The sequence below is a fragment of the Thalassophryne amazonica genome, chromosome 2 (genome assembly GCF_902500255.1).
Source record: "Thalassophryne amazonica chromosome 2, fThaAma1.1, whole genome shotgun sequence".
In the NCBI taxonomy this organism is placed as follows: domain Eukaryota; kingdom Metazoa; phylum Chordata; class Actinopteri; order Batrachoidiformes; family Batrachoididae; genus Thalassophryne; species Thalassophryne amazonica.
In genome coordinates, this window is record NC_047104.1 from 70,432,282 (window position 1) to 70,458,268 (window position 25,987).

General features: G+C 44.1%; 1 protein-coding gene across 1 annotated transcript in view; it reads left to right on the forward strand.

Moving 5' to 3' along the window:
• Window positions 1–722: 722 nt before the first annotated feature.
• pdcd2 (programmed cell death 2) overlaps window positions 723–25,987 on the forward strand; it is a 59,968-nt gene continuing 34,703 nt past the window's right edge. Inside the window, exon 1 of the mRNA XM_034187559.1 lies at window positions 723–1,008. Within this exon, the coding sequence (XP_034043450.1) occupies window positions 811–1,008 (198 nt within the window). The 5' untranslated portion in view covers window positions 723–810. The remainder of the gene's footprint in view (window positions 1,009–25,987) is intronic.

Below are 25,987 nucleotides of genomic sequence, written 5' to 3' on the forward strand. Positions count from 1 at the left end.
TATTGTGAGAAATTAAATCTTGAAGACGACGACCATTAAGGCTTTCAAGTTTTTGGAGGCCTATAATTATTTCATCAGTGGTCAGTGTTATCCGCCTGCTGCTGCAGACGTTGTTTGTCTGCTCTTTCTGCTGTCTGGTCCAGTGTCTGTGGGCTGAGTCCAGCAGCAGGACGTGCTCTCAAGTTGAGGGACTTTTTAAATGCAGTTCGAAAAAGATACTCCTGCACAGTCCGATCGGTGTGCGCAATCCCACCTGTACTGGACACAATTCTGAGCCAAACCACAACCAGTCCTTGAGACTATATGCTTGCTAAGTGAAAATCTTTAAAACGGATTGTGATCCATCAGGATGTGATGTGTTTTTATGCACAGCGCTGATTTGTCAGTGTGATGGATCACGAGTAACTTTGAACGGTGACATCTTCAGATATTACGCACAGTGGCGACTTTTCTGTCTACTAGTGTGACCCGCTGATCTCATCGCGATTCCTATTTATTTTAATATGACATAAATATATTTAGCTGCATAAATGTCTTACTAAATACATTATATGTATATGCCTTCTTGTGCTCTGGGTTTTTTTTTTTTTGGGGGGGGGGGCGTTTTACAGAATAGAATATTGACTATTAATATTGAATAATGTTGCTATTAATACTTCTGACGTGATCACGGAACGAATTGCAGTCTGTGTTTCTACACGGGAGCATTTTAAAGCAGTACTTTGTCGTGTTTACATGTGCTGGAGTGCACACTTCTGAAATTTTGTCAGGCTTTACGTAAAAGCAGTACTTTATTTGTCTACAGACAGTATGTCGGTAGACAGCGAGCTTGCCGCGGCAGAGGTTGTTCTGGGTTTCTTGGAGGAGGCGGAGCCGTGGCGGCTTCAGTCTCCGCAGTTCCCCAGTAAAGTCGGCGGGAAGCCGGCGTGGCTCAGCCAGGGAGGCCTGCCATCCACGGCCGCGCTGCAGTGCGACCTGTGCCGTCTGCCTCTGGCCTTCTTGCTGCAGGTGAGACTGCTCCACACAACAACCTGTGCATCCACAACACGGACTCATGTCAAAACAACACGATTTGCTTCCGGGAAATGTCGTGACTCACTGCGAATTTTTTGGAAAACTTTGGAGACCGGGTTTTATACACTTATTTTTCTAAGAAACTGATTCCGTAGCCGTTAAACGTTATAATATAATATATACATGTATATATTTTCCCTTCCATAATTTTTATTTGGCATTGCGAGATACAAAAATGAACAAGTATATAAATGCAGACACTGATACAAAATAGAGCACATACACATCATGTAACATAGAATATACAGACGGTTGCCCAGTTCCGGATCACCTTTTTAAAGTCCCGCTATACGGAGCCATAATGCAACTGAATGTCCTTTAATTGTGTATTGTTGTATTGGGTATTTGGATGTTATTTAGCTGAAAAGTCTGGGTGGAGTACCGCTTCTAGTTAAAGTGTGAAGCCACATTATGTGTGGTGCAAACATTTGCCAGAAATGGATCACTTTGCCCAGTTCTGGATCACGACACTGTGTCACTTTGGGGTCATTCCTGGCGTCTGGCTGGAGCCCTTCTAATGCAGAATGATACACACTGTGCCCGAGAATGTGTTTTGGACACAAAAAGATAGAAATTATACTTATTAAATGAGAATTTACTTAGTTTCGAAAGGTGCCGTTATACGTTTTTATGAGCAAAAAATGAAGTGTGGGGGTGAGATTTCTCCCGAATTAAAAAGTAAAAGCCCCCACATTCATGCACATTCGTGATGTTGAGATGACCCCCAAAGTACACAAGGCTCACAAGTACTGACACGAGGCTGCTGCCTCAGTGATCCATAACCGGCAAATTTTCGCACCAGAGATAAATGTGCGCAGCAATTAAACAGCAAGACATAACGCACTGACATTTTCTACCCAAGTAAGTAAGCTATTTTCCCACTCTAGAACCAAAAACTTTGGATGGCTAACTCACCTTTGCTACGTCTTAGAGATCGTTACTTTCAAACTTGCAGGAATGAGTGAGAAAACGTGCGCACACCACAGACACCGGAATGTTTTGATTCCTCTGCTGATCATAAGGATGGCTGGATCCGGTTGAGCTTGTGGTCGTTTGTAGACAAAACATAAGTCTTTCCATTGGTACCAAGTATTAGCTTATTCGTGCTGATTACGAGAAACAGTGGCGCAAATACTACAGCAGTGATCCGGAAACTGGGCAAGTGACTATATCAACCCTTGAAAGTAAAAAAGGAAAGGCAGTGAATATTTTGCCGGATACGGAAAAACATGCACCTATCGCTGTTTGACCGGATTTCCTCGCTGATTGGCTAGTTCAAAATGATGTCATCGCAGAGTTTATGTCACCATGACGGCGCCCTCTGCAAAGTTGAAATGGATGATATTTGCCATAGCTAGCACCGGCAAAATGGGGGTTGCGCTGTTTTGCCGGCTTCTAAATTTATTCACGACGGAATGGAACTGCCGCGGTCGGGCAGGAACTTAAAGGCGATCAGAGTTTAAGATCTCCTTATTTCACATTCATGATAGTAGCTCGATATTGGGTATTGATTTTCATTGTTGAAAATTGGCATTTACCATTCACTATTTTCGGGGGTGACTGATCAGATGTTTTGCAGACGTGACATTGACAGAGAAAAAAACCGGATAAACACACATGCCGACATGGACTTCTGTATTTTTGTTTTATTGTCTTGAATTTGCAGATTTAATTTATCATCCCCGCCGCCGAACACAGAAAATTACCAAGACTGCAAAAATTATTTCCACACATGCCCAAAATTATTTCCACCCACGCGGTTGATGAAAAGCGCCAGTGGAAATAATTTTGGGCAAGGTGGTGGAATAATTTCGGGCACTGTGGAAATAATTTTCACCACATGGTGGAATAATTTCGGGTACGGCTCTGTACCACATTTTTGAGCTGCTTTTAGTGTCCGAGAATCCCTCCGCCAGTAGGTGATTTTCTGTTCCAATTCAAATGACTTTATGGCACCCAAAACAGCATTTAAAGATGAAACATTAGCACCAACACTCAATGCAGAGGACGCCGCCATGTTGAAATATCCTCTGTGATGACATCATTTGAACTAGCCAATCAGCGAGGAGATCTGGTCAAATAGCGCTAGGTGCGTGTTTGCCGTATCTGGCAAAATATCCACTTCGAAAATGGTGAGAATTTGTACTTCCGAGACTGGCCATCTGATGAAAACACCCTCTGGCTGTATTGATTGTCTGTTGAAATCAGCAGCTTTGATTTTGTCTCAAACTTGCTTCTAACAGCTGTCATTTACAGGGCTGCATTGGGATTGGGGTCCCACAGGACCAATGCAAATCTTGCGGGGATGCGAGCAGTCAGAACATACTACGAGCGAGAGGCTAAAAATAAACACTGTGGGAACAAAAGCGACAAGATGACTGTCAACAAAGGAGAATATGTAAAGTATGCGTGACCACACGCTAGTTTCATCTTAAATTAACAGGAGCATCGAACAGTTATGGGCATGCAGTTACTGCGCTGTGACACAGAGAGACAGACTTGCTGCACTGTGTTTGTGTCTCTCTCTGTTTGCTGCTGTAATGTCCAAATGCTCCCAGTGGCAGTTCTACACTGAATTCCGCCACAGGCAAGACCTCCTCCGCCCGCCCCACAAATTTTGCACAAACAGCCATTTTTTATTATTATTTTATTTTTATTACGTTCACCAAGGACATAATAAAATCATCTGCGTTTACTTGTCTGTCTGTTAGCAGGATTATGTCAAAACTACTACACAGATTTTGACAAAATTTTCAACAGATATATGCATATGTCGCAGACATGAATGAGCGAAGCTTGTCAGCATCTCACCGTGTCATTTAGGTCCTTCAGACTTTTTTCAGTAGAATGGTTCTTGGGAGCATGAGCATGACTAAAACCTTTTAGCCTCGGGGGGGGGCTTCGCTTCCCCTCCAGACCCCCGCCTTTTTAAGCATTTTTCTTTATTTGCCTCTCACATGCCTGGAAAAGCTCCTTGCTAGGGCTGCAGCTATCGATTATTTTAGTAATCGAGTATTCTATCGATTATTCTGACGATTAATCGAGTAATCGGATAAAAAATACTTTTGTGTTTTTAAACAGCATCAGTAGTCCAGGTCTCTCCCTAAGCAATGGCACAATGTCACTGCACCAAAGTGTTGGCATTTTGCTGAAATGGCGATGGGATGTGGCTTTCTGTTTTGTTTTCTTCAACTTGTAAAATATAACCATTTTTAAGTTTGTTTGTTTGTTTTTTTTGTTTGTTTGTTTGTTTTTTTTATAAAGGTTGATGGACTGGGTCCCTGTGTGATATATATATATATATATATATATATAATAATAAATATATATATATATATATATATATATATATATATATATAATAATATATATATATATATATATATATATATACATACGAGGGCTGTCAATAAAGTAACGGTCCTTTTTATTTTTTTCAAAAACTATATGGATTTCATTCATATGTTTTTTACGTCAGACATGCTTGAACCCTCGTGCGCATGCGTGAGTTTTTCCACGCCTGTCGGTGACGTCATTGCGCCTGTGCGCACTCCTTGTGGGAGGATGTCGTCCAGCCCCTCGTCGGAATTCCTTTGTCTGAGAAGTTGCTGAGAGAGACTGGCGCGTTGTTTGATCAAAATTTTTTGTAAACCTGTGAGACACATCGAAGTGGACACGGTTCAAAAAATTAAGTGGTTTTCAGTGAAAATTTTAATGGCTGATGAGAGATTTTGAGGTGATTCTGTCGCTTTAAGGATCTTCCCACGGAGCGAGATGTCGCTCAGCCGCTCTCAGCCGCCTGTTGTCAGCCTGTTCAAGCTGAAAAACCTCCACATTTCAGGTCTCTATTGATCCAGGACGTCGTGATGAGAACAGAGAAGTTTCAGAAGAAGTCGGTTTACAGCATTTTATACGGATATTCCACTGTTAAAGGAGATTTTTTTTAATGAAAGACGTGCGGACGGGTCCGCGCGTCGCTCCGCCACAGGAAAAACAACCTCTGTTGAAAGCCTTAAGGACACGTTGGAACATGTCCTGCTGTTAAACAATTTCTCATATACTCACTCCACTGAAAGCCATTTAAAAGCCGCCCTGGATTTTACAATGGTTATCAACACGGAGGTGTTTTTCCTGTGCCGCCGCACCGCGTCGGCTGCGTCCCGACGCGCGGATCCGTCCGCACGTCTTTCATTAAAAAAAATCTCCTTTAACAGTGGAATATCCGGATAAAATGCTGAAACCGACTTCTTCTGAAACTTCTCTGTTCTTTCACAACGTCCTGGATCAACAGAGCCTGAAATGTGGAGGTTTTCAGCTTGAAAACAGGCTGACGACGGCGGATGAGAGCGCTGAGCGACGTCTCGCACCGTGGGAAGTCCTTTTTAAAGCGACAGAATCACCTCAAAATCTCTCATCAGCCGTTAAAATTTTCACTGAAAACCAGCTTAATTTTTCGAAACCGTGTCCCCTTCGATGTGTCTCACAGGTTTAGAAAAAAATTTTGATCAAACAACGCGCCAGTCTCTCAGCAACTTCTCAGACAAAGGAATTCCGACGAGGGGCTGGACGACTCCTCCCACAAGGAGTGCTCACAGGCGATATGACGTCACCGACAGGCGTGGAAAAACTCACGCATGCGCACGAGGGTTCAAGCATGTCTGACGTAAAAACATATGAATGAAATCCATATAGTTTTTGAAAAAAAATAAAAAGGACCGTTGCTTTATTGACAGACCTCGTGTGTGTATATATATATATATATATATATATATATATATATATTTATCCCTCTTTCTCTGCAATTCAGCAGATGCATTTCAGCTGGAGGTTGAACATGCTCTGAGTCAGTTTTGTACTACAATGTTAAATGAAGCTTCGAGGCACAGAATTTGCCTCAAACATTTTTTGTAATCGAATTATTCAACTTACTCGACTAATCGGTCCAGCCCTACTCCTCGCCATATAACCATGTCCTTTAGGTCCTTCAGACTTTTTTCAGTAGAATGCTTCTTGGGAGCATGACTAAAACCTTTTAGCTGACTCCCCACCTTTTTAAGAATTTTCCTTATTTAGCCTTTCAGCTTTTGGAGGGGCTCTGCCCCCCATACTCCCTACCTTTTTAAGTATTTTTCTTTTTTTGATTTTCAGCTTATGTCACTTATATACTTACTGTCCATATTCTTCAGCCACTTAGGTGGGTAGGAGAGTTCCCATGGGATAAAAAGCTTTTTAACCTACCATTCCTGGCTCTCAAGACCAGGCACCTATGTGGCTCTACTCTCTCTCTCTCTCTTTTTTTTTTTTGCTTTAAAGATATTTAGGTGTACCTTAGTAAACACTAGTGGAGTTCCACCTTAGATTTGGAATGTACGAGGTCTGTCCATAAAGTATCATACCTTTTTATTTTTATTTTTTAAACTATATGGATTTGATTCATATGTTTTCACGTCAGACAAGCTTGAACCCTTGTGCGCATGCGTAAGTTTTTCCACGCCTGTCGGTGACGTCTTTCGCCTGTGAGCACGCCTTGTGGAAGGAGTGGTCCCGCCCCGTCGTCGGATTTTCATTGTCTGGAAATGGCGGAATGATTTGGGGTTTTTTTCCATCAGAATTTTTTCAGAAGCTGTTAGAGACTGGCACCTGGAAACTATTCGAAAAATTTATCTGGCTTTCGGTGAAAATTTAACGGGCTTCACAGAGAATAAGGTCTGTTAGTACAGCTTTATGGATCCCTTTAAGTACGCTCAGCGCCCCGCGCTCCCGAGCTGCGACGAATGGCACAAGCCACCGGACCATCTGAGCTGATGGCTCTGTGGATATGAGACCGTCGTGTGCTCTTTCTTGGTTATCACAAGAGCTGGACATCAGCCATTTTCCCGGCAGATTTCACTTTTAACAAGAGATTTTGTCATGGAAAGCCGCGCGGAGGCTTCGCGCGTCACGACCGATTCGCTTTGGAAGCGAGACAAAGGAACACCTCCATTTCGGCGTGTCAGAGGACAAGTTTGGACATGTCCAGCTGTCCACAATTTCACTGATACTTACTGGACTGGTAAGCATTGAAAGCCGAGATAGACATGTCCAAGCTTGTCCTCTGACACGCCGAAACGGAGGTGTTCCTTTGTCTCGCTTCCAAAGCGAATCGGTCGTGACGCGCGAAGCCTCCGCGCGGCTTTCCATGACAAAATCTCTTGTTAAAAGTGAAATCTGCCGGAAAATGGCTGATGTCCAGCTCTTGTGATAACCAGAGAAAGAGCACACGACGGTCTCATATCCACAGAGCCATCAGCTCAGAAATGGTCCGGTGGCTTGTGCCGTGTCGTCGCAGCTCGGAGCGCGGCGCGCTGAGCATCCTTAAAGGGGTCCATAAAGCTGTACTAACAGACCTTATTCTCTGTGAAGCCCGTAAAATTTTCACCAAAAGCCAGATAAATTTTTCGAATAGTTTCCAGGTGCCAATCTCTAACAGCTTCTGAAAAAATTCTGATGGAAAAAACCCCCAAATCATTCCGCCATTTCCAGACAATGAAACTCCGACAATGGGGCGGGACCACTCCTTCCACAAGGCGTGCTCACAGGCGAATGACGTCACCGACAGGCGTGGAAAAACTCACGCATGCGCACAAGGGTTCAAGCTTGTCTGACATGAAAACATATGAATCAAATCCATATAGTTAAAAAAAATAAATAAAAAGGTACGATACTTTATGGACAGACCTCGTATAATAGAAGATATACCTTACTGAATTGTCATATCAATATGATATACGATATGACTATGATTTGACACAAAGTGCAGCAACGGTGAAAATTAATCATTCTTAAACAAAACAGTAATAATACCACACTCATTTTGCACTCATCATAAGGTTGGGATACTGTGCCCTACAAAAGTATTGGAACACTTGGAATTTCACACATTTTAATTTGTTTATGTCAGGTTTATGCCACTTCGTGACCATCCAGTCAGGGTGGCCATCCATGATTCAGTCAGGAGGTGAAGGAAGTGCAGGTGGGCAGAGCGGTTGGCCTGCACCGGCTTCAAGTGGGAAGTGTGAAACACCAGGTGGATGCGGAGGGGAGTGCAGCAGACGGAGCCAAACAGCAGCTGGATTCACCATCCGATCTACCACAAATGGCCCAATGTATTTGGGAGACAGTTTCTTGGACTTAGTCTGAAGGGGAATTTCCTGATATGACAACCACACCTCCTGCCTGGGCTCGTAGTTTGGGGCCTGGGTCCTGTCTCGGTCTGCAAGGCACCTGGTCAGTTCCTTGCTCTGCAGGAGGGTGGAACGGGCTGTCCTCCACACCCGACGGCAACGCCTGAGATGTAGTGGCATGGAAGGCACAGCAAGTTCCTCTTCTTGGCTGGGGAATAATGGAGGTTGATAGCCTAACAAGGCCTCAAATGGCGATAGTCCGGTGGCACAGCAGGTTTGGGAGTTGTGAGCATATTCTATCCGTGGAAGGTGATTGCTCCAATTGGACGGGTGGGAGGACGTAATGCATCGTAAGGCGGCTTCAAGGTCTTGATTAGCCCGTTCCGCCTGGACATTGGTTTGGGGGTGGAACCCCGAAGAGAGACTGACCGAGGCACCCAAAGCTGCACAGAAAGCCCGCCAAACCCAAGATGTGAACTGCGGGCCTCTGTCAGACACAGTGTCACTAGCAATACCATGCAGCCCGAAAACCTGATGGACTAAGAGGTCAGCAGTCTCCAGAGCAGATGGTAATTTAGGCAGGGCCACGAAGTGTGCCGCCTTGGAGAACCGGTCCACGATGATGAGCACAACAGTGTTTCCCTGGGATGGGGGGAGTCCAGTGATGAAATCAAAGCCATTGTGAGACCAGGGGCATCTGGGAGTAGGAAGAGGATGGAGTAGGCCGGAGATGGGCTAGTGGAGGCTCTTACCCCTGGCACATGTGGTACCTGCCTGGACAAAGTCCTTTACATCAGCTCGGGCTGAGGGCCACCAGAAGTGCCGCTGAAGAAGGTCCAAAGTTCTGTCAAAAAATTGCAGGACCTGGGATCAAGCTTCTGGCGGAACAAACAGCCATCCTGGCGGTCCTCCGCCCGGGTCAGGATGTCGTTCCAGAGCCTCCCGGACGGTCTTTTCAATGTCCCACTCCAGGGTGCCCACCACTAAGGACTGAGGAAGGATGAGGGCCGAAGACAGAGGAAGGTTGGGGGAATTGAACTGGTGGGAGAGAGCATCTGGTTTCTTGTTTTTGGATCCAGGTCTGTAAGTGATAGAGAAGTTGAACCTCCCAAAAAACAAGGACCACCTGGCTTGCTGGGGGTTGAGGCATTTTGTTGACTGGATGTACTGGAGGTTTTTATGATCTGTCCATACTATGAAAGGAACTGCCAATGTCTCTACTCCTCAAGGGCCACCTTGACCACCAGGTTACCAGCGTCATAATTTCGTTCTGCAGGAGTTAAACGGTGGGTGATGAAGGCACACAGATGGAGGCGACCATCAACCTCCGCCTGCTGGTAAAGCACGGCTCCTATACCCAGATAGGAAGCATCCACCTCAACACCGAACTGGCAGTCCGGGTTGGGTTCAGTAAGGACCGGGGCAGTGGAGAACAGGTGCTTGAGACGATTGACGGCCACGTCGGCATGCGGAGACCACTGAAACCAGACCTTAACTGAGGTGAGAGCTGTGAGTGGAGCTGCAACCTGACTGTAATTGCGGATGAACCGGCGATACAAATGGGCGAAATCGAGGAACTGCTGTAGCTGTTTGACTGAGGTGGGAGTAGGCCAGTCTAACACTGGTTTTTACCTTGGAAGGATCAGGCTGTATCTTGTGTGACACAGTGAACCCTTGGAATGAGATGGTGTCCTTGTGAAAGTCATATTTTTCAGCCTGAACAATCTGTGGAGGACCAGACGGACATGCTTAGTATGCTCGGACAAAGAGGGGGAGAAGATTAAGATGTCACTGAGATAGACGAACACAAAGTGATTGAGGTAATCCCGAAGGACATCATTAATGAGCAACTGAAACGTGACGGGAGCGTTGGTGAGGCCAAAGGGCATAACTCGATACTCAAAGTGTCTGAGCGGGGTGTTAAATGCACTCTTCCACTCATCGCCCTCCTTGACACAAACTAGGTGATAAGCATTCCTATGGCCCAATTTGGTGAATATGGTTGCACCGTGCAGAGGCGTGAACATGGAATTCAAGGAGGGGGAGATGGTACCGGTTGCAGACCGTGATGGTGTTCAGCCCCCTGAAATCAATGCACGGGCACAAGGTACTGTCCTTGCCAACAAAATAGAAGCCTAGCCCCAGTGGTGACGAGGAGTGCCGAATCAGCCCTGCAGCCAGGGAGTCCCGGATATACGTCTCCATCGATTCTCTCTGCGGACGCGACAAGTTGTACAGCCGACTGGAAGGAAACTTTGTGCCGGGGAGGAGATCGATGGAAATGTCGTATGGTCTGTGAGGAGGGAGGGACAGGGCACGATCTTTGCTGAATACTTCAGCAATGTCGTGATAAATCTCAGGAACTAAAGAGAGATCAGGGGGTGTGAAGTGACACTCCCCGGCACAACAGCTGGGAGGAATCGAAGAATGAAGGCACCATCTGAGGCAGGCTTCACTCCACTGGGTAATGGTCCTGGTTGGCCAATCAATTTGTTTGTGATTGTGTAGCACAGCCAAAGGATGTCCTAACACCAGTGGGGAAGTGGAGGAAAATACAAAAAAACAGATAGTCTCACGGTGGTTACCGGACACCACCAACGTGACCGCTTCGGTCTGGTGGGTGATGGGTGGCAAGGAGGTGCAGTCTAAAGCATGCACATTTAACAGGATGCATGCTTCGGTGACCACCTTGAGATCTAAGAAATTTCCCTCAGCCCCATGGTCAATTAGTGCAGGTAATGAGAGTGAATGCTGACCAAACAAGATTGTGGCCGGGACTTGGGTGTGAGATGAATTAGCATCCGTTAATTGGACCTGGCTCACCCGAAGCCCGGATCTTACGGGTGAGCACTTTCTTTTGGCCACACAGGACAGGAGCTAAGTACATGCCCCTTAGCACCGCAATAGAGACATACTCCAGTCTCCAGCGCCACTCATTAGGGGACAGTTTTGCCCTGCCCAGCTGCAAGGGCTTGTCAGCAGGGGGAGCTGGAGGACTAGAGAGAAGGGGCCCAGCAGAACTCGGCATAGAAGGACCTAGTCCGTGTCGCATAGGGATCGGGGTGGCGGTGCTGTGGTCAGCCCTCCAGCTTTTCTTCCGCCGACGCTCCCTTAACCAATTGTCTATTTTGATTACAAGAGCGATAAGCTGATCAATATCGTGTGGCTCATCCTGTACCGCCATTTCATCTTTGAGAGCCTCAGACAGGCCGTGAACATAAATGCTTTGCAACGCCTTGGGATTCCGGTCCGCCTCGGCGGCGAGATTGTGGAGGTGAATGGAATACTCCGCGGCGCTGTGGTGTTCCTGTCAGAGGGACAGGAGGCGCTGCGAGGTGGCGTGCTTCTGCATGGGATGATCAAAAATGAGCCTAAACTCTTGAGAAAAAGCTTGGAACTAATCTAAAGGGGGACTCATTATCCCAGAGAGCGGTGGCCCATGTACGAGCCTCCCCACGGAGCAGATTTATAACATACGCCACTTTGCTGGAATCAGTCACGTAATGGGAGGGACACTGAGAAAAAAACCAAGGAGCACTGCATCAAAAAAGCCGAACAAGTATTTACATCACCAGAGAACAGATCTGGGTGACAAATGTGAGGTTTGTGGGTCTGAACTGCCGCTGCTGGTGCCGTTACTGAAACCAGAGGAAGCGAAGCCTTTACAGACACCGAAGGAGGCGAAACTGGTGGGGGAGTGTTTGTGAGCTGATCAACCTGAGTGGAGAGTGCAGTGAGATGTGCCTGTGAGAGAGCCAGCTGTTGTGTGAGTTTTTGAACCTGATCCAGGAGAGCGTCAAGCTGCTGCTGTTGCTTCCTCAGGAACTCCCCCTGCAGAGAGATGGCTCGCTGGACGGAATCCGTTCCTGCTGGATCCATGACACTGGCCAGAAACTCCTGTTATGGTTTGCCTGGACAGAATTGGACCCAAAATGCAGAGAACAGAGAAAGTGGATGAACCACAGGATTTATTACAAAATGATGGAAATATGCAACAAAATTTGGAATGATGCAAGGTGGTCTGAGGAGAGGAGGCGCGGCCTGCACTGCGGTGGAAATGGGGATTCGTATCCGTCAGCCCAGAGCCCAGCGTGAAGTGAGGTTCAAATGGATCCCTGACTGGGTCCAGGTGGTCATCGACGGAGCCGACAGAGGCTGGAAGGAAGATGACAGACAGGTAAGTGGATGAGCTAATGGTACGTGAGCACAAGAGTGACAGAGCGATCACAGCAGTCAAATTAACTAACAGAGGGCTGCAGAAGCGTTAAGATTCCAAAGCCTGAAGGCAGAAAAAACCTGCATAGGAACGCACAAAACGCTATACAAATCTGATAGAGAGGCCAGGTACCAGGTCGAGGAAAATGAGTTTCTGGCACAGGTGGATGTGTTGAACTGGGTTAAATACTGTGCACAGTGATGAGTAGCAGGTGTGACAGTCCCCAATCAGCTCCGTGTCCAACCACCTGGGGATAGAGAGAGAGAAAAACAGAAACCCGGCAGGACCCAAGGCAACACACCACAAAAGTGACAAATCAAAGTACAAAATATGTAATTTTCTTTGGAGAATGTTATGGAATGTGTCACAGTGGAAATTAAATGTAAAAAATGAAAATTACAATATAAGCTGTGTTTATAGAGGTCCTGGTTCAAATATTAATATTTTCATGGACAAATTGATTGAAATGTGTAACACAATTAATTATAAATAATAAGCTTTTATTTGTTTGTGGAGACTTTAATATAGATTTCCTAAATCCTCATGGTCAACCACAAATAACGGAATTTATAAATTCTGTGTTTTGTATGGGGCTGTATCCAGTGATTACACATCCAACTAGGATAACTACGAACACATTGACACTTGTCGACAACATATTAACAAATGTTACTGTAAGAAATTTAACGGGTGGATTACTCATTAGTGATGTCAATGATCATTTTCCAGTTTTTTGTTGCTTTCCAGTCTTTAGTTGATAAAATGATCAAAATGAAACGGCAAACTTAATAAGGAAAATAACTGTTACTATGGAAAATCTCAGAATGGACTTAATGATTCAAAATTGGTGTGATGTTTATATTGAAGATATTGACAAATCATAAGAATTATTTATCTCTGTTATTTCCAATTTGTATGATAACTCAGCCACATGGGGTGTGCAGCCAGTACATTCTGAGTGCTGGTCCCAAGCCCGGATAAATGAGGAGGGTTGCGTCAGGAAGGGCATCCCGCGTAAAACAAGCCAACCCAACTATGCAGACCAAGAATCGAATTTCCATACCGGATCAGTCGAGACCTGGGTTAACAACGTCCGCCACCGGTGCTGTTGCCCAACAGGGTGCCGGTGGAAATTAGGCTACTGCTGGGCGAAGACGAGGAGGAGGAGAACGTTTCCACAAACAGCGGGAGAAGAAGAAAACTAGAAGGGTGGAAATGAGAGTGGGGACTTTGAATGTTGGTAGTATGACTGGTAAAGGGAGAGAGCTGGCTGATATGATGGAGAGGAGAAAGGTAGTCATATTGTGTGTGCAAGAGACCAAGTGGAAGGGAAGTAAGAGCAGGAGCATCAGCGGTGGGTACAAATTGTACCATGGTGAGGACAGGAAGAGAAATGGTGTTGGGGTAATTTTAAAGGAAGAGTATGTTAAAAGTGTGTTGGAGGTTCAGTGAGTGTCTGACAGGGTGATGAGTGTGAAGTTGGAAATTGAAGGGGTGATGATGAATATCATTAGTGCATATGCCCCACAGGTAGGTTGTGAGATGAAGGAGAAAGAAGATTTCTGGAGTGAGTTAGATGAGGTGGTGGAGAGTGTGCCCAAGCAAGGATAAGTGGTGATAGGAGCAGACTTCAATGGGCATGTTGGTGAAGGGAACAGAGGTGATAAGGAAGTAATGGGTAGATATGGTATCAAGGATAGGAATGGGGAAGGACAAATGGTAGATGATTTTGCAAAAAGGATGGAAATGGCTGTGGTGAATACCTACTTTAAGAAAAGGGAGGAGCACAGCGTAACATATAAGAGTGGAGGAAGGTGCACACAGGTGGACTACATACTTTATAGGAGATGCAAGCTAAAGGAAATCAGAGACTGTAAGGTGGTGGCAGGAGAGTGTCGTGAGACAGCATAGGATGGTTGTTTGTAGCAGGAGAGTGTCGTTAGACAGCATAGGATGGTTGTTTGTAGGATGTCTTTAGAGATAAAGAAGAAGAGAGTGAGAGCTCAACAAAGGATCAGATGGTGGAAGCTGAAGGAGGAAGACTGTTGTGTGAAATTTAGCGAGCAGGTGAGAGAAGCACTGGTTGGAGGGGAAGCAATTTTGGACAACTGGAAAAGTACTGCAGATGTGGTGAGGGAGACAGCTAGGGCAGTACTGGGTATGACATCTGGACAGTGGAAGGAAGACAAGGAGACTTGGTGGTGGAATGAAGAGGTCCAGGAAAGCATAAGAAAGAGGTTGACGAAAAAGTTTTGGGATAGTCGGAGAGATGAAGAAAGTAGACAGGAGTACAAGGAGATGCGGCGTAAGGCGAAAAGAGAAGTGGGAAAAGAGAAGGAAAAGGCATATTGTGAGCTGTACACAAAATCAAATCAAATCAATTTTATTTATATAGCGCCAAATCACAACAAACAGTTGCCCAAAGGCGCTTTATATTGTAAGGCAAAGCCATACAATAATTACAGAAAAACCCCAACGGTCAAAACGACCCCCTGTGAGCAAGCACTTGGCGACAGTGGGAAGGAAAAACTCCCTCACAGCCCTGTGAAAACTCCGTGGATCTGCGGGATTCCACGGATTTCATCATGGGGAGGGGAGGTGGGGTGTTAGTGATGTACTCTTTAATCGTGAACATCACTGAGTTTTTAAAATGCTTATCGCAAAGCGTTCTCTTTTTTTAAACATCGTGTAAGTTTTATAAGTCTGCGGACACTGATCTGTGTGTTACAGATACAAATCAGTTTCCTCGGATCCGTGGAGTTTCGCTGAGGAAAACTGCCACTCAAATTGTGGCTGTTACAACGGTTGTCGTAAAGCAGGACTGGATGGTTGCTGCAGCGATGCTGTGTGGCTCCTGTGCAACACTTAAGCTAAACTTACCATGTGGATATCCCAAACTTTTAGAGCTTTCAAGTTTTTAAAAGAAGATTTGTGCAGCATGTCTGTGTCACGGACCGACGTCACACAGAGAGAAGATGGCGAGAAAGACTTTGAAAAAGTCTTATAAGGACAAGAATCCGTGGAATTGTCGCTGGCTTCATCAACACACCTGAAAGATAAAAGAAACGGGAAAGTGAACTGTGCCCTCTCAGGAAAATGCGGTAAGAATTTTTCTCTCCCTGGAAAATAAACATTCTGCTGTTCAAACAGGATTTTATACAGGATTATGTGACTTTTTTCACTGATCTCGACTTTCTTTCATTGTAAAAAAGACATTGTGGCTTTGAATGGATTTAGGCTGCATGAATTTACACAAGAATATAAGTGACTTTTTACTTTCATGTATGTTATTGATATTTTACCATGATTTTCCAAATATTCTACAAGCTTTAGCTGTGGTTTTGCTGTAAGTCTTTTCAGTCTTCATAAATTTCATGTAGTTTAATTGTTCTGAGTTAATGCATAATTTGGTTTACTTCCATGTCATATTCTGTTATTTCAACATCATCATTGACAGGTCAAATAAAAGGTTGAATATAGGATCATTTAAATATCCACTAATTTTGAGATTTGTTCTTCCAGGAGATGCTGAAAAAGCATCATTAGATAAAAGTTTAATTCTGGGGTCCCACAGGGCCCTAGACTCCAGCTCCTGGGGAGCTGTACCCTGCAAATTTTCCTTGGCTTTCACAGTTTTCATTTCACAGCCTTGTGTACAAGAAGTTGAATAGTAAGGAAGGAGAAAAGGATTTGTACCGATTGACCAGACAAAGGGATAGAGCTGGAAAGGATGTGCAGCAGGTTAGGGTGGTAGAAGATGCACATGGTAATGTGCTAACAAGTGAAGAGTGTGTGCTGAGAAGGTGGAAGGAATATTTTGAAGAGCTGATGAATGAAGAAAATGAGTGAGAGAAAAGGCTGGATGATGTGGTGAGAGTAAGTCAGGAAGTACAAGAGATTAGTAAGGACAGAGGCATAAAGTTGATCAGCCACATCATGAAGTTATGGGAAAGAGTAGTAGAAGCTAGGCTTAGAAAACAGCATCTGTGAGCAGCAATATGGTTTCATGCCGAGAAAGAGCACTACAGATGCAGTGTTTGAGCTGAGAATACTGTTGGAGAAGTACAGAGAAGGACTGAAAGAGTTACATTGTGTGCTTGTGGACTTAAAAAAAAGCTTATGATAGGGTGCTAAGAGAAGTGGCAGAGAACTATGTTAGGGTAGTGCAGGACATGTACAAGAATAGTGTGACAGCGGTGAGATGTGCAGTAGGAATGACAGACTCATTCAAGGTGGAGGTGGGATTACACCAAGGATCAGCTCTGAGTCCTTTCTTGTTTGCAGTGGTGATGGACAGGTTGACGGATGAGATCAGACAGGAGTCCCCATGGACTATGTTGTTTGCAGATGACATTATGATCTGCAGTGAGAGTAGAGAGCAAGTTGAGTCTAGTCGGGAGAGGTGGAGATATGCTTTGGAGAGAAGGGGAATGAAAGCCAGTAGAAGCAAGACTGAGTACATGTGTGAATGGGAGGGAGCCCAGTGGAATAGTGCAGTTACAATGAGTAGAAGTGGTGAAAGTAGATGAGTTTAAATATTTGGGATCAACTGTTCAAAGTAATGGAGAATGTGGTAAAGAGGCAGGCAGGTTGGAGTGGGTGGAGAAAGGTGGCAGGAGTGATTTGTGACCGAAGAATATCAGCAAGAGTGAAGGGGAAAGTTTACAAGACAGTAGTGAGACCAGCTGTGTTGTACGGTTTAGAGACAGTGGCACTAACAAAAAGACAGGAGGTGGAGCTGGAGGTGGCAGAGCTGAAGATGTTGAGATTCTCTTTGGGAGTGATGAGAATGGACAAGATTAGGAATGAACATATCAGAGGGACAGCTCAGGTGGGACGGTTTGGTGACAAAGTCAGAGAGGCAAGATTGAGATGGTTTGGACATGTGCAGAGGAGGGACCCAGGGTATATAGGGAGAAGGATGCTGAGGATGGAGCCACCAGGCAGGAGGAGAAGAGGGAGACCAAAGAGGAGGTTTATGGATGTGCTGAGGGAGGACATGCAGGTGGTTGGTGTGACAGAGGAAGATACAGAGGACAGGGTGAGATGGAAACGATTGATCTGCTGTGGCGACCCCTAACGGGAACAGCTGAAAGACAAGAAGAATAATTTCCAGTTTGTATGATAAACATTGCCCATTTGTGTCAAAAATTGGTAACAAGCGAAAAATTGATAAACCTTGGGTCACAATGGGACTCCAGAATGCATGTTAAAAGAAAAACTTTTTGTATAAGCAGTTTATGAAACTCAGAACTATTGAAGCTGAAAGAAAATGCACGACATACAAAAACAAATTCACTAACATTATGAGATCTTGTAAGAAGCAGTACTATAGCAATTTATTGGAAAAAATAAAACCAATATTAAAGGCACTTGGAAGCTTCTACATGAAATCATTAAAAAGAAAAAGGTTGTTAAAGATTACCCATCTTATTTTTACACAATTTCTGACACAATCGTAAAAGAAAATAACATCATTGCAGGTCATTTTAATGACTATTTTGTTAATGTGGGGAAAAAACCTATCAAATTGTATCCTTGAAAGCATGTTCTTTAGACAGCAGTAATCAATTGACACAATTCTAGATTCAGTGTACATTAAAGAAACAGTTGAAAATGAAATTATTGACATAGTTCATAAACTAAAAGGAAAAAAATCAGCTGACTGTTACAACTTTGATATGTTTTTGTTAAAGAATATTATTGATTGTATTGTTAAACCTTGAGCTCATATTTGTAATTTGTCTTTAATGACTGGGAAATTTCCTTCTAAAATGAAGATAGTTAAAGTGATACCGCTGTTCAAATCTGGTGACAAACATGTCTTTTCAAATTATAGGCCAGGCTCACTCTTACGACAGTTTTCAAAAATTCTGGAAAAGATATTTGTAAAGAGGTTAAACGATTTAATAACTAAAAATCATATACTCAGTGAACAGCAATATGTATTTAGGAAAAATCATACTACTTCACTGGCTTTAATTGATTTTGTTGAACAAATTACAAATGCTATTGAGAACAAGCAATACAGTGTAGGGGTTTTCTTTGATTTACAGAAAGCACTATACTATAGATACTATAGACCACACTTTGCTGTTGGATAAACTACAGAAGTAAGGTATTAGAGGACTGGCTCATGATTGAATAGATAGCTATTTACACAACAGGTATCAGTGTGTCCATATTGGTGGGATAAATTCAGAATTCTTGAAGATTACATGTGGGGTGCCCCAGGGTTCAGTCCTCGGGCCATTGTTGTTTCTATTATATAAGTGATATAAGTTGGGTTTCTAAGTCTATGAGTTGTATCTTGTTTGCCAATGATACAACAGTGTTTTGTAGTGGGGATCATTTGGAACAGCTGTTGGACATGATTGAGAGGGAACTACTGAATTTCAAACAATGGTTTGATTTAAACAAATTGTCGCTTCATCTTGGTAAAACAAAGTGTATTCTTTTTGGAAATAAGCCCAGGAATTTAAGTAGAACTTTATTATTAAAGGATGCTGAAATTGAAATTGTAACTGAAACCAAACGTCTTGGAGTTTTTATTGATGATTAATTAAGCTGGAAGGCTCATATCTATCCATCCATTTTCTTCTACTTTATCCGGAGTCGGGTCGCGGGGGCAGCAGCTCAAGCAAAGCCGCCCAGACCTCCCGATCCACACACACCTCTCCCAGCTCCTCCGGGGGAACCCCAAGGCGTTCCCAAGCCAGCCGAGAGATGCAGTCCCTCCAGCGTGTCCTGGGTCTTCCCCGGGGCCTCCTCCCAATGGGACGTGCCCGGAACACCTCTCCAGCGAGGCGTCCAGGGGGCATCCGGAAAAGATGCCCGAGCCACCTCAACTGACTCCTTTCAATGTGGAGGAGCAACGGCTTGACTCCGAGCTCCTCCCAAGTGACCGAGCTCCTCACCCTATCTCTAAGGGTGCGCCCAGCCACCCTGCGGAGGAAACTCATCTCGGCCGCTTGTACTCGCGATCTTGTTCTTTCGGTCATGAGCCAAATCTCATGACCATAGCTGAGAATCGGAACGTAGATCAATCGGTAAATCAAGAGCTTTGTCCCCCTACTCAGCTGTCTCTTCACCACGACGGTCCGATACAGCGACCGCATCACTGCAGATGCTGCACCGATCCGTCTATCGATCTCACACTCCATCTGTCCCTCACTCGTGAACAAGACCCCGAGATACTTAAACTCCTCCACTTGAGGCAAGGACACTCCACCGACCTGAAGAGGGCAAAGCACCTTTTTCCGGTCGAGAACCATGGCCTCGGATTTGGAGGTGCTGATCTTCATCCCGGATGCTTCACACTCGGCTGCAAAACGCCCCAGTGCACGCTGAAGGTCCTGATTTGACGAAGCCAACAGAACCACATCGTCCGCAAACAGCAGAGACAAGATTCTGTGGTTCCCAAACCAGACCCCCTCTACACCCTGGCTGCGCCTAGAAATTCTGTCCATAAAAATAATGAACAGAACCGGTGACAAAGGGCAGCCCTGGCGGAGGCCAACGTGCACTGGTAACATGTTTGACTTACTACCGGCAATGCGAACCAAGTTCCTGCTGCGGTCGTACAGGGACCGGATAGCCCTTAGCAAAGGACCCCGTAGTCCCGGAGTACCCCCCACAGGGTCCCCAGAGGGACATGGTCGAGCGCCTTCTCCAGATCCACACGTGGCGTGGTTGGGCGAACTCCCATGAACCCTCGAGCACCCGATGGAGCATGTAGAGCTGGTCCAGTGTGCCGCGATCAGGACGAAAACCACACTGCTCCTCCTGAATCCGAGGTTCAACCATCGGTCAAATTCTCCTCTCCAGTACTCTGGGATAGACCTTACCGGGGAGGCTCATATAAATTACATTAAATCTGAAATCTCAAAAGCCATTGCAATCCTGTGTAAAGTACAAGAATTCCTCTCCAAACATTCATTAGTTACGTTATATTATTCATTACTTGTCCCATATATGACCTATTGCATTGAGGTTTGGGGAAGCACATATAGAACAAATACTAATCCAATATTTTTGCTACAAAAGAAAGCTATAAGAGTTATCAGTAATAACCATATTGTGAGCCAACAAACCCACTATTTGTTTGTTTACATATTTGGAAATTCTGGGACTTGGTTGATTATACATGATACAAATCATGTATAAAGTTAAAAATAATCTTTTGCCTCAAAATGTCCAGGAACTGTTCAAAATGAGGGACTTCAGCTATAATTTGAGAGGAACATTGGTGTTTGATAGGTCAAGGACTCTTACTACTGTAAAAAGTCATTGTGTTTCCATAAAAGGTGTAAAAATTTGGAATAACTGTTCTGATAGCAATAAATTATCTGGTATTTTAGTTGACTTAAAAAGACTTTATAAAAAATAATATAATTACTTGTTACAGTGTGAAGAGTTAGGTTAAGTGAGTTTGTTACTGGTTTCTTTGATTGCGTACTGTTTGTTCGGTTATGTTGAGACATTTGGTTCACTGATTAGTGTTTTTTGTCTGTGCTTGTTTTTTTCCTTGTGTTTTTCCTTTTGGTACTTTGTGTGTGTGTGTGTGTGTGTGTGTATATGTATGTGTATATATATATATATATATATGAGGTCTATTAGAAAAGTATCCGACCTTATTATTTTTTTCAAAAACCATATGGATTTGAATCACGTGTGATTACATCAGACATGCTTGAACCCTCGTGGGCATGTGAGAGTTTTTTCATGCGTCCACTCGGATATCCCTCACAGGTCCGGAAAAAAGTTTGATAAAGCAACGCGCGCCGTCTCGAGCTGCGTCTGTAACAAAGGAATTCAGCCGAGAGGGCGGGACCAGTGTTCACTCAAAGCCTGCCCACAGGGAAATGACGTCACCGACACGCATGAAAAAACTCACGCATGCGCACGAGGGTTCAAGCATGATTGGTGTACTCGCATGTCATTCAAATCCATATAGTTTTTTTTTTTTTTTTTTTTTATAAAACTGCCGGTTAGTTTTATAAGATACCTCGTATACGAGGTCTGTTAGAAAAGTATCCGACCTTTTTATTTTTTTCAAAAACCTGATGGATTTGAATCACTTGTGCTTGCATGAGCCAACCTTGAACCTTCGAGCGCATGCGTGAGTTTTTTCACGCCTGTCGATTGCGTCATTTGCTTGTAAGCAGCCTTTGTGTGAGGATGGGTGTAGTCTCTCAGCGTTTTTTCATTCCAAGGAAAAAGACGGAACGACTGGAGCAGCACCGCATCAAATTTTGCCAGAAACTGGGCAGCCAGGTGGAAACCATTCAGATTATTCAGACGGCTTTCGGTGACGATCCTATGGGCATCACATAGATTAAGGAGCAGTATAACCCGTTTAAAGACGTCCGCACAACGGTGGAGAGCGAGCCACGCTCCGGGCGGCAATCAACCTGCTGAAATGACCAGATCATTTCCAAAAGCGCCTTCGTGTTGAAGTCTCACAGGACATGTTGTGACATGCCCACCTCTTCCCCAATTTCTCGGATAGTCACACGACGGAAAAGCCACTGAAAGCCGTCTGAATCTTCTGAATGGTAGAAGAGGTGGGCATGTCACAACATGTCCTGTGAGACTTCAACACGAAGGCGCTTTTGCTTCGCCATCAGCTTCGTGCCGAAGCCATCGGCATGAATTTCGCTGCAACTCTTTTCATGGCCAAATTGGAATGTGCCGAAAAAGTGCTGATGTCCACCTCTTCCGCAATTTCTTGGATAGTCACACGACGGTCCCGTATTCCGCCCGACTCTGGGGTTCAAATTAGCTGTGCCACCCAGCACAGAATTTCTGAAAACTGAACTGAAATGTTGCTGAAAATGTACCATTTCGATCATATGTCAAGCTCATAGAGTCATAGTTTTGCAATTTTAAACCACATTTTCTTCATATCAAATTGCAAACAGCAGAGATCAGAGTCTGCACGTTATGTGGCCACAGTGCTGTGAAGGGCAGCATCTGAGTGAGAGACACAGAGAGAGAGAGAGAGAGAGAGTGGAGGAGGATGGGTGGAGAGGAGGAGGGGCACAGCATCAGTGAAACTTGTTCACATAGTTTTTCATTTAAAAGAGCAGGTTTGACAAATCAGTCCAGGTTCAGGTCTTGTTCAGACAAGACAATTAGGTGTTATATTGTTTAAAAATAAAAAGCAATGCAATCCCACTTAAATTGTTGAAAAAAAAAAACTGTCAGGATGACAGAAAAACTGCCTGCTTCACTGGATTAAAAGCTACTATGTGTCATTTTTGAAGAACAGAGTAAATGCGATGTCCATTAAATATGTTTTTAACATTTTCAATGTTATTTAATTTATTAACTTAGGCTTTGACAGAAACATGCAAAAAACTTTGATCTTACATATATTACAACATAACTATAATTTTTTGTTTATTATTCTTGCATTCAATGTGATTAAAACCACCAAAAATTTGTTAAAATAAGGCTTGCTAAGAATGTTTTAGTGGTATAAAATGCTATAGCTTCTGAAGCTATGAGCCGCGATCACATAATTTACCCAGCACTAAAATGGTCCTAGCAAGAACCCTGCTCTTCAACCAAAGAGATCAAATGGATTAATGGGATTATTAACCATCAGATGATGAAGGTAAAACTTCTTAAATCACTCTAAAGTCAGTTTTAAGCAGAAATGAGGCGAAACTCCATGATGCTTTGAAATGACCAACGCGCAGTGAAGGCATCTGCTACCGGCTTGTGTAGTCGCAGCACTCTGATCACTTCCTCCATCTTTTATGATGAAATAATGCTGTATTTATGTGGAAATGATTGTTGTACAAAAGCTTCAGATATCTGTCACTGAGATAGATGATGGCTGGAGTGAAATTTGAAGCAGAAATGAGGTAATAATCCATGAACCACAGCTAATGACGCATGTGCAGTGAAGGCAGGGCGGCCTGATTTTTTTTTAGCGGGGACTGTTTGGTTGGTGACACCGGATCACCTCCAAAAGTTAATGGAGTCATCCATGGCCTAATATGTGTACGTGTTGAAAATTTCATCAAAATCTGTGCAGTAGTTTTGATGTAATCATTCAAAGTAGGGCTGGGCAATATGACTTAAAATTCATATCACGATATAAATTGAATCCCTTCACGGTAAACTGCATATATCGCGATATAAACGTAAGTGAAAAAGTTATAATGGAAGGTGTTCTGAATGGGTCATATAGTCCCTTTGCAAAGCTAAATTGATTAAAATAAACAAAGAAAAAACATAAACAGATATAATTAATTTTGAGCGCCTGATTCTCTGGCTTGTTAGACGTATTTTTGTCTCATAATCTCATTTCGCCATTCCTGCTTCTGTCCAGCAGGAGGCGGTGATAGGTTGTCTGCTTTTGGTGGTGTTTTTTCCAGAAAGACCTCAGGAATACCACCACATGGGTTGATGATCTTGATAGGCTCATATTGTGGGGTTCCACCAGTGATAAAGCAGAAGGCATGTTTTTTTTTTGGGGGGGGGGGTTTTTTTCTCCGCTCCCCTGCCCCGAGACGGAGCTCTCAGTTCAGTTGAATGAGGGAATGTGAGACTGTTTACTGCAGCTTTCTGCAAATACGTGCACCAAATATGACCATAAAATTCACAAAAAAATTGCAGAAATTATTAATCAGAATTCAAATTATAGTAGGCCTGTTAACATAATTTAAAAACTTGTATAAAGCTTGAAGCGTGCACTTTTAAAACGCATTGAAACAGAGACTGAGTCTGGTGAATTTAATGGGACAATTTCCTAATTCGGTCATGTTACCTTTACATGATCAAATTCAGTCAGGTGACTCCAGAGGGTTAAAATAACTTATAAATTTACAGTCTTACAAGGAGAAGTTTTAATATCCCGAGGTGGAGATGGAGCCTGTGACTGAAGCACTGACTGCAGCCTTTTCCAGTCATACTGAGGAAGATACAATGACGTCATCAACAAGCATTACCGCGATTGGCCGGTGGAGTCTAAAGCTCTACCTTCGGCCAAATTTATACCGTGAACCGAATATATCATTGATGCCACCCACCCCTGCTTCAAAGCCTATATAAAGTGAAACTTGATTCAGAATCCGGATCCGGGTGAACTAAAGAAATGTGCATGTAACCGTTTTAGTTTCAGTAAATGTTATTGTGAGTTCATGATTTGGATGTTATGGTGACCTTAAGTACCTGATTCTCCAGTATTTTGGAAACATGGTACGTAAAAAGGTAAAAATATCTTAGTCTAATTAAGATAATTCCAGAGCTAAGCCCATAATGCAAAAGCTTCAGAGCGGCTTTGCCCCACTGGGCCCCTCACCAGAACGCTGCCTAAGTGGCCCCCAAACCCTCGGCTTTTTAAGTTGATTTTTCCATCCCGTTACTCTGCTATAAAGGTCTGGGGAGAACCCAGAACTAGAGGATGACATTTTTCGGGAATTCCCGTGGGTCACGTGATTACTGCAGGATTCCCACGGGATGGAAGTCAAAATTTTATCAATCCCATGATTGGGATGGGACGGGAATAAAAATGAACGGGAGCGGGCAGGAGCGGGAATGCCAAAAATGGATGATGATTTTCATCTATTTAAAACAACCAAAACGCGTTCACACCGGGCGCGATCAGACGCTACAATTTCGCGGGGGTTGCGTGGCGACGGACACGCCTCCTTCGCCCGGTGTGTCTCTGCTTTTTCTGCAAAAATTCACCCCGGTGCATCATCAAATAGGAGGAGCTTCCATCCCGCTTGCCGGCTCCGGTTGTCAGTCAAGTTAACATGACGGACCTTGATCACACGGAGCGAGTTGTTGTGAAAAGCTCCCAATACAGAGAGTATCATTATTTGCTGCAGGAGCTGTGTCTGGATGACGGCTGCTTTCAGCGGTCCTTCCGCCTCTGCAGGACCCAGTTTGAGGACCTCCTGTCCCGTTCACGTGCGCACATGTAAACAATAAAAAAAAGAAACTCTGCTGTCTGCTGTGGGACTGGAGCTTGCTCTTCCCCCCCAAAACTCTGTCATAATTGTTTTTAGAAACCAGTCACCATTTGTTTTATTATACATCTGTGTAGTTAATTAATAAAATATTCTCAACAGACAATTCGCTTGCGCGCGCACGTACAAATAAAAAAAGTCCGCTGCTTGCTGCTCCTCGCTCTTTCCCAAAGAACTCTGTCGTAATTGTGTTTAGAAACCAGTCACCATTTGTTTTATTATACATCTGTGTAGTTAATAAGTAAAATAATCTCCATGGACGATTCGCTCACGCGTGCACGTAAGATAAAAAGAAAAATAAACTCCACTGCTTGCTGTGGGGCTGCTTCTCGCTCCACAAACTCTGTCATAATTGTGAAATAAAGGACAAAAGAGACATAAGTCCTGCTTACAGGCTGCTACCAGATACAGGACATGTTCACATCTTCAGTCAAATTCCAGACATCTCCACGTCACTACATATTCAGTCCCTGATTGATCATCACGGTGCGAGACATACGAGAGTGGGATGGGAGTGGGACTGATTTTGAGTGGGAGCGGGATGG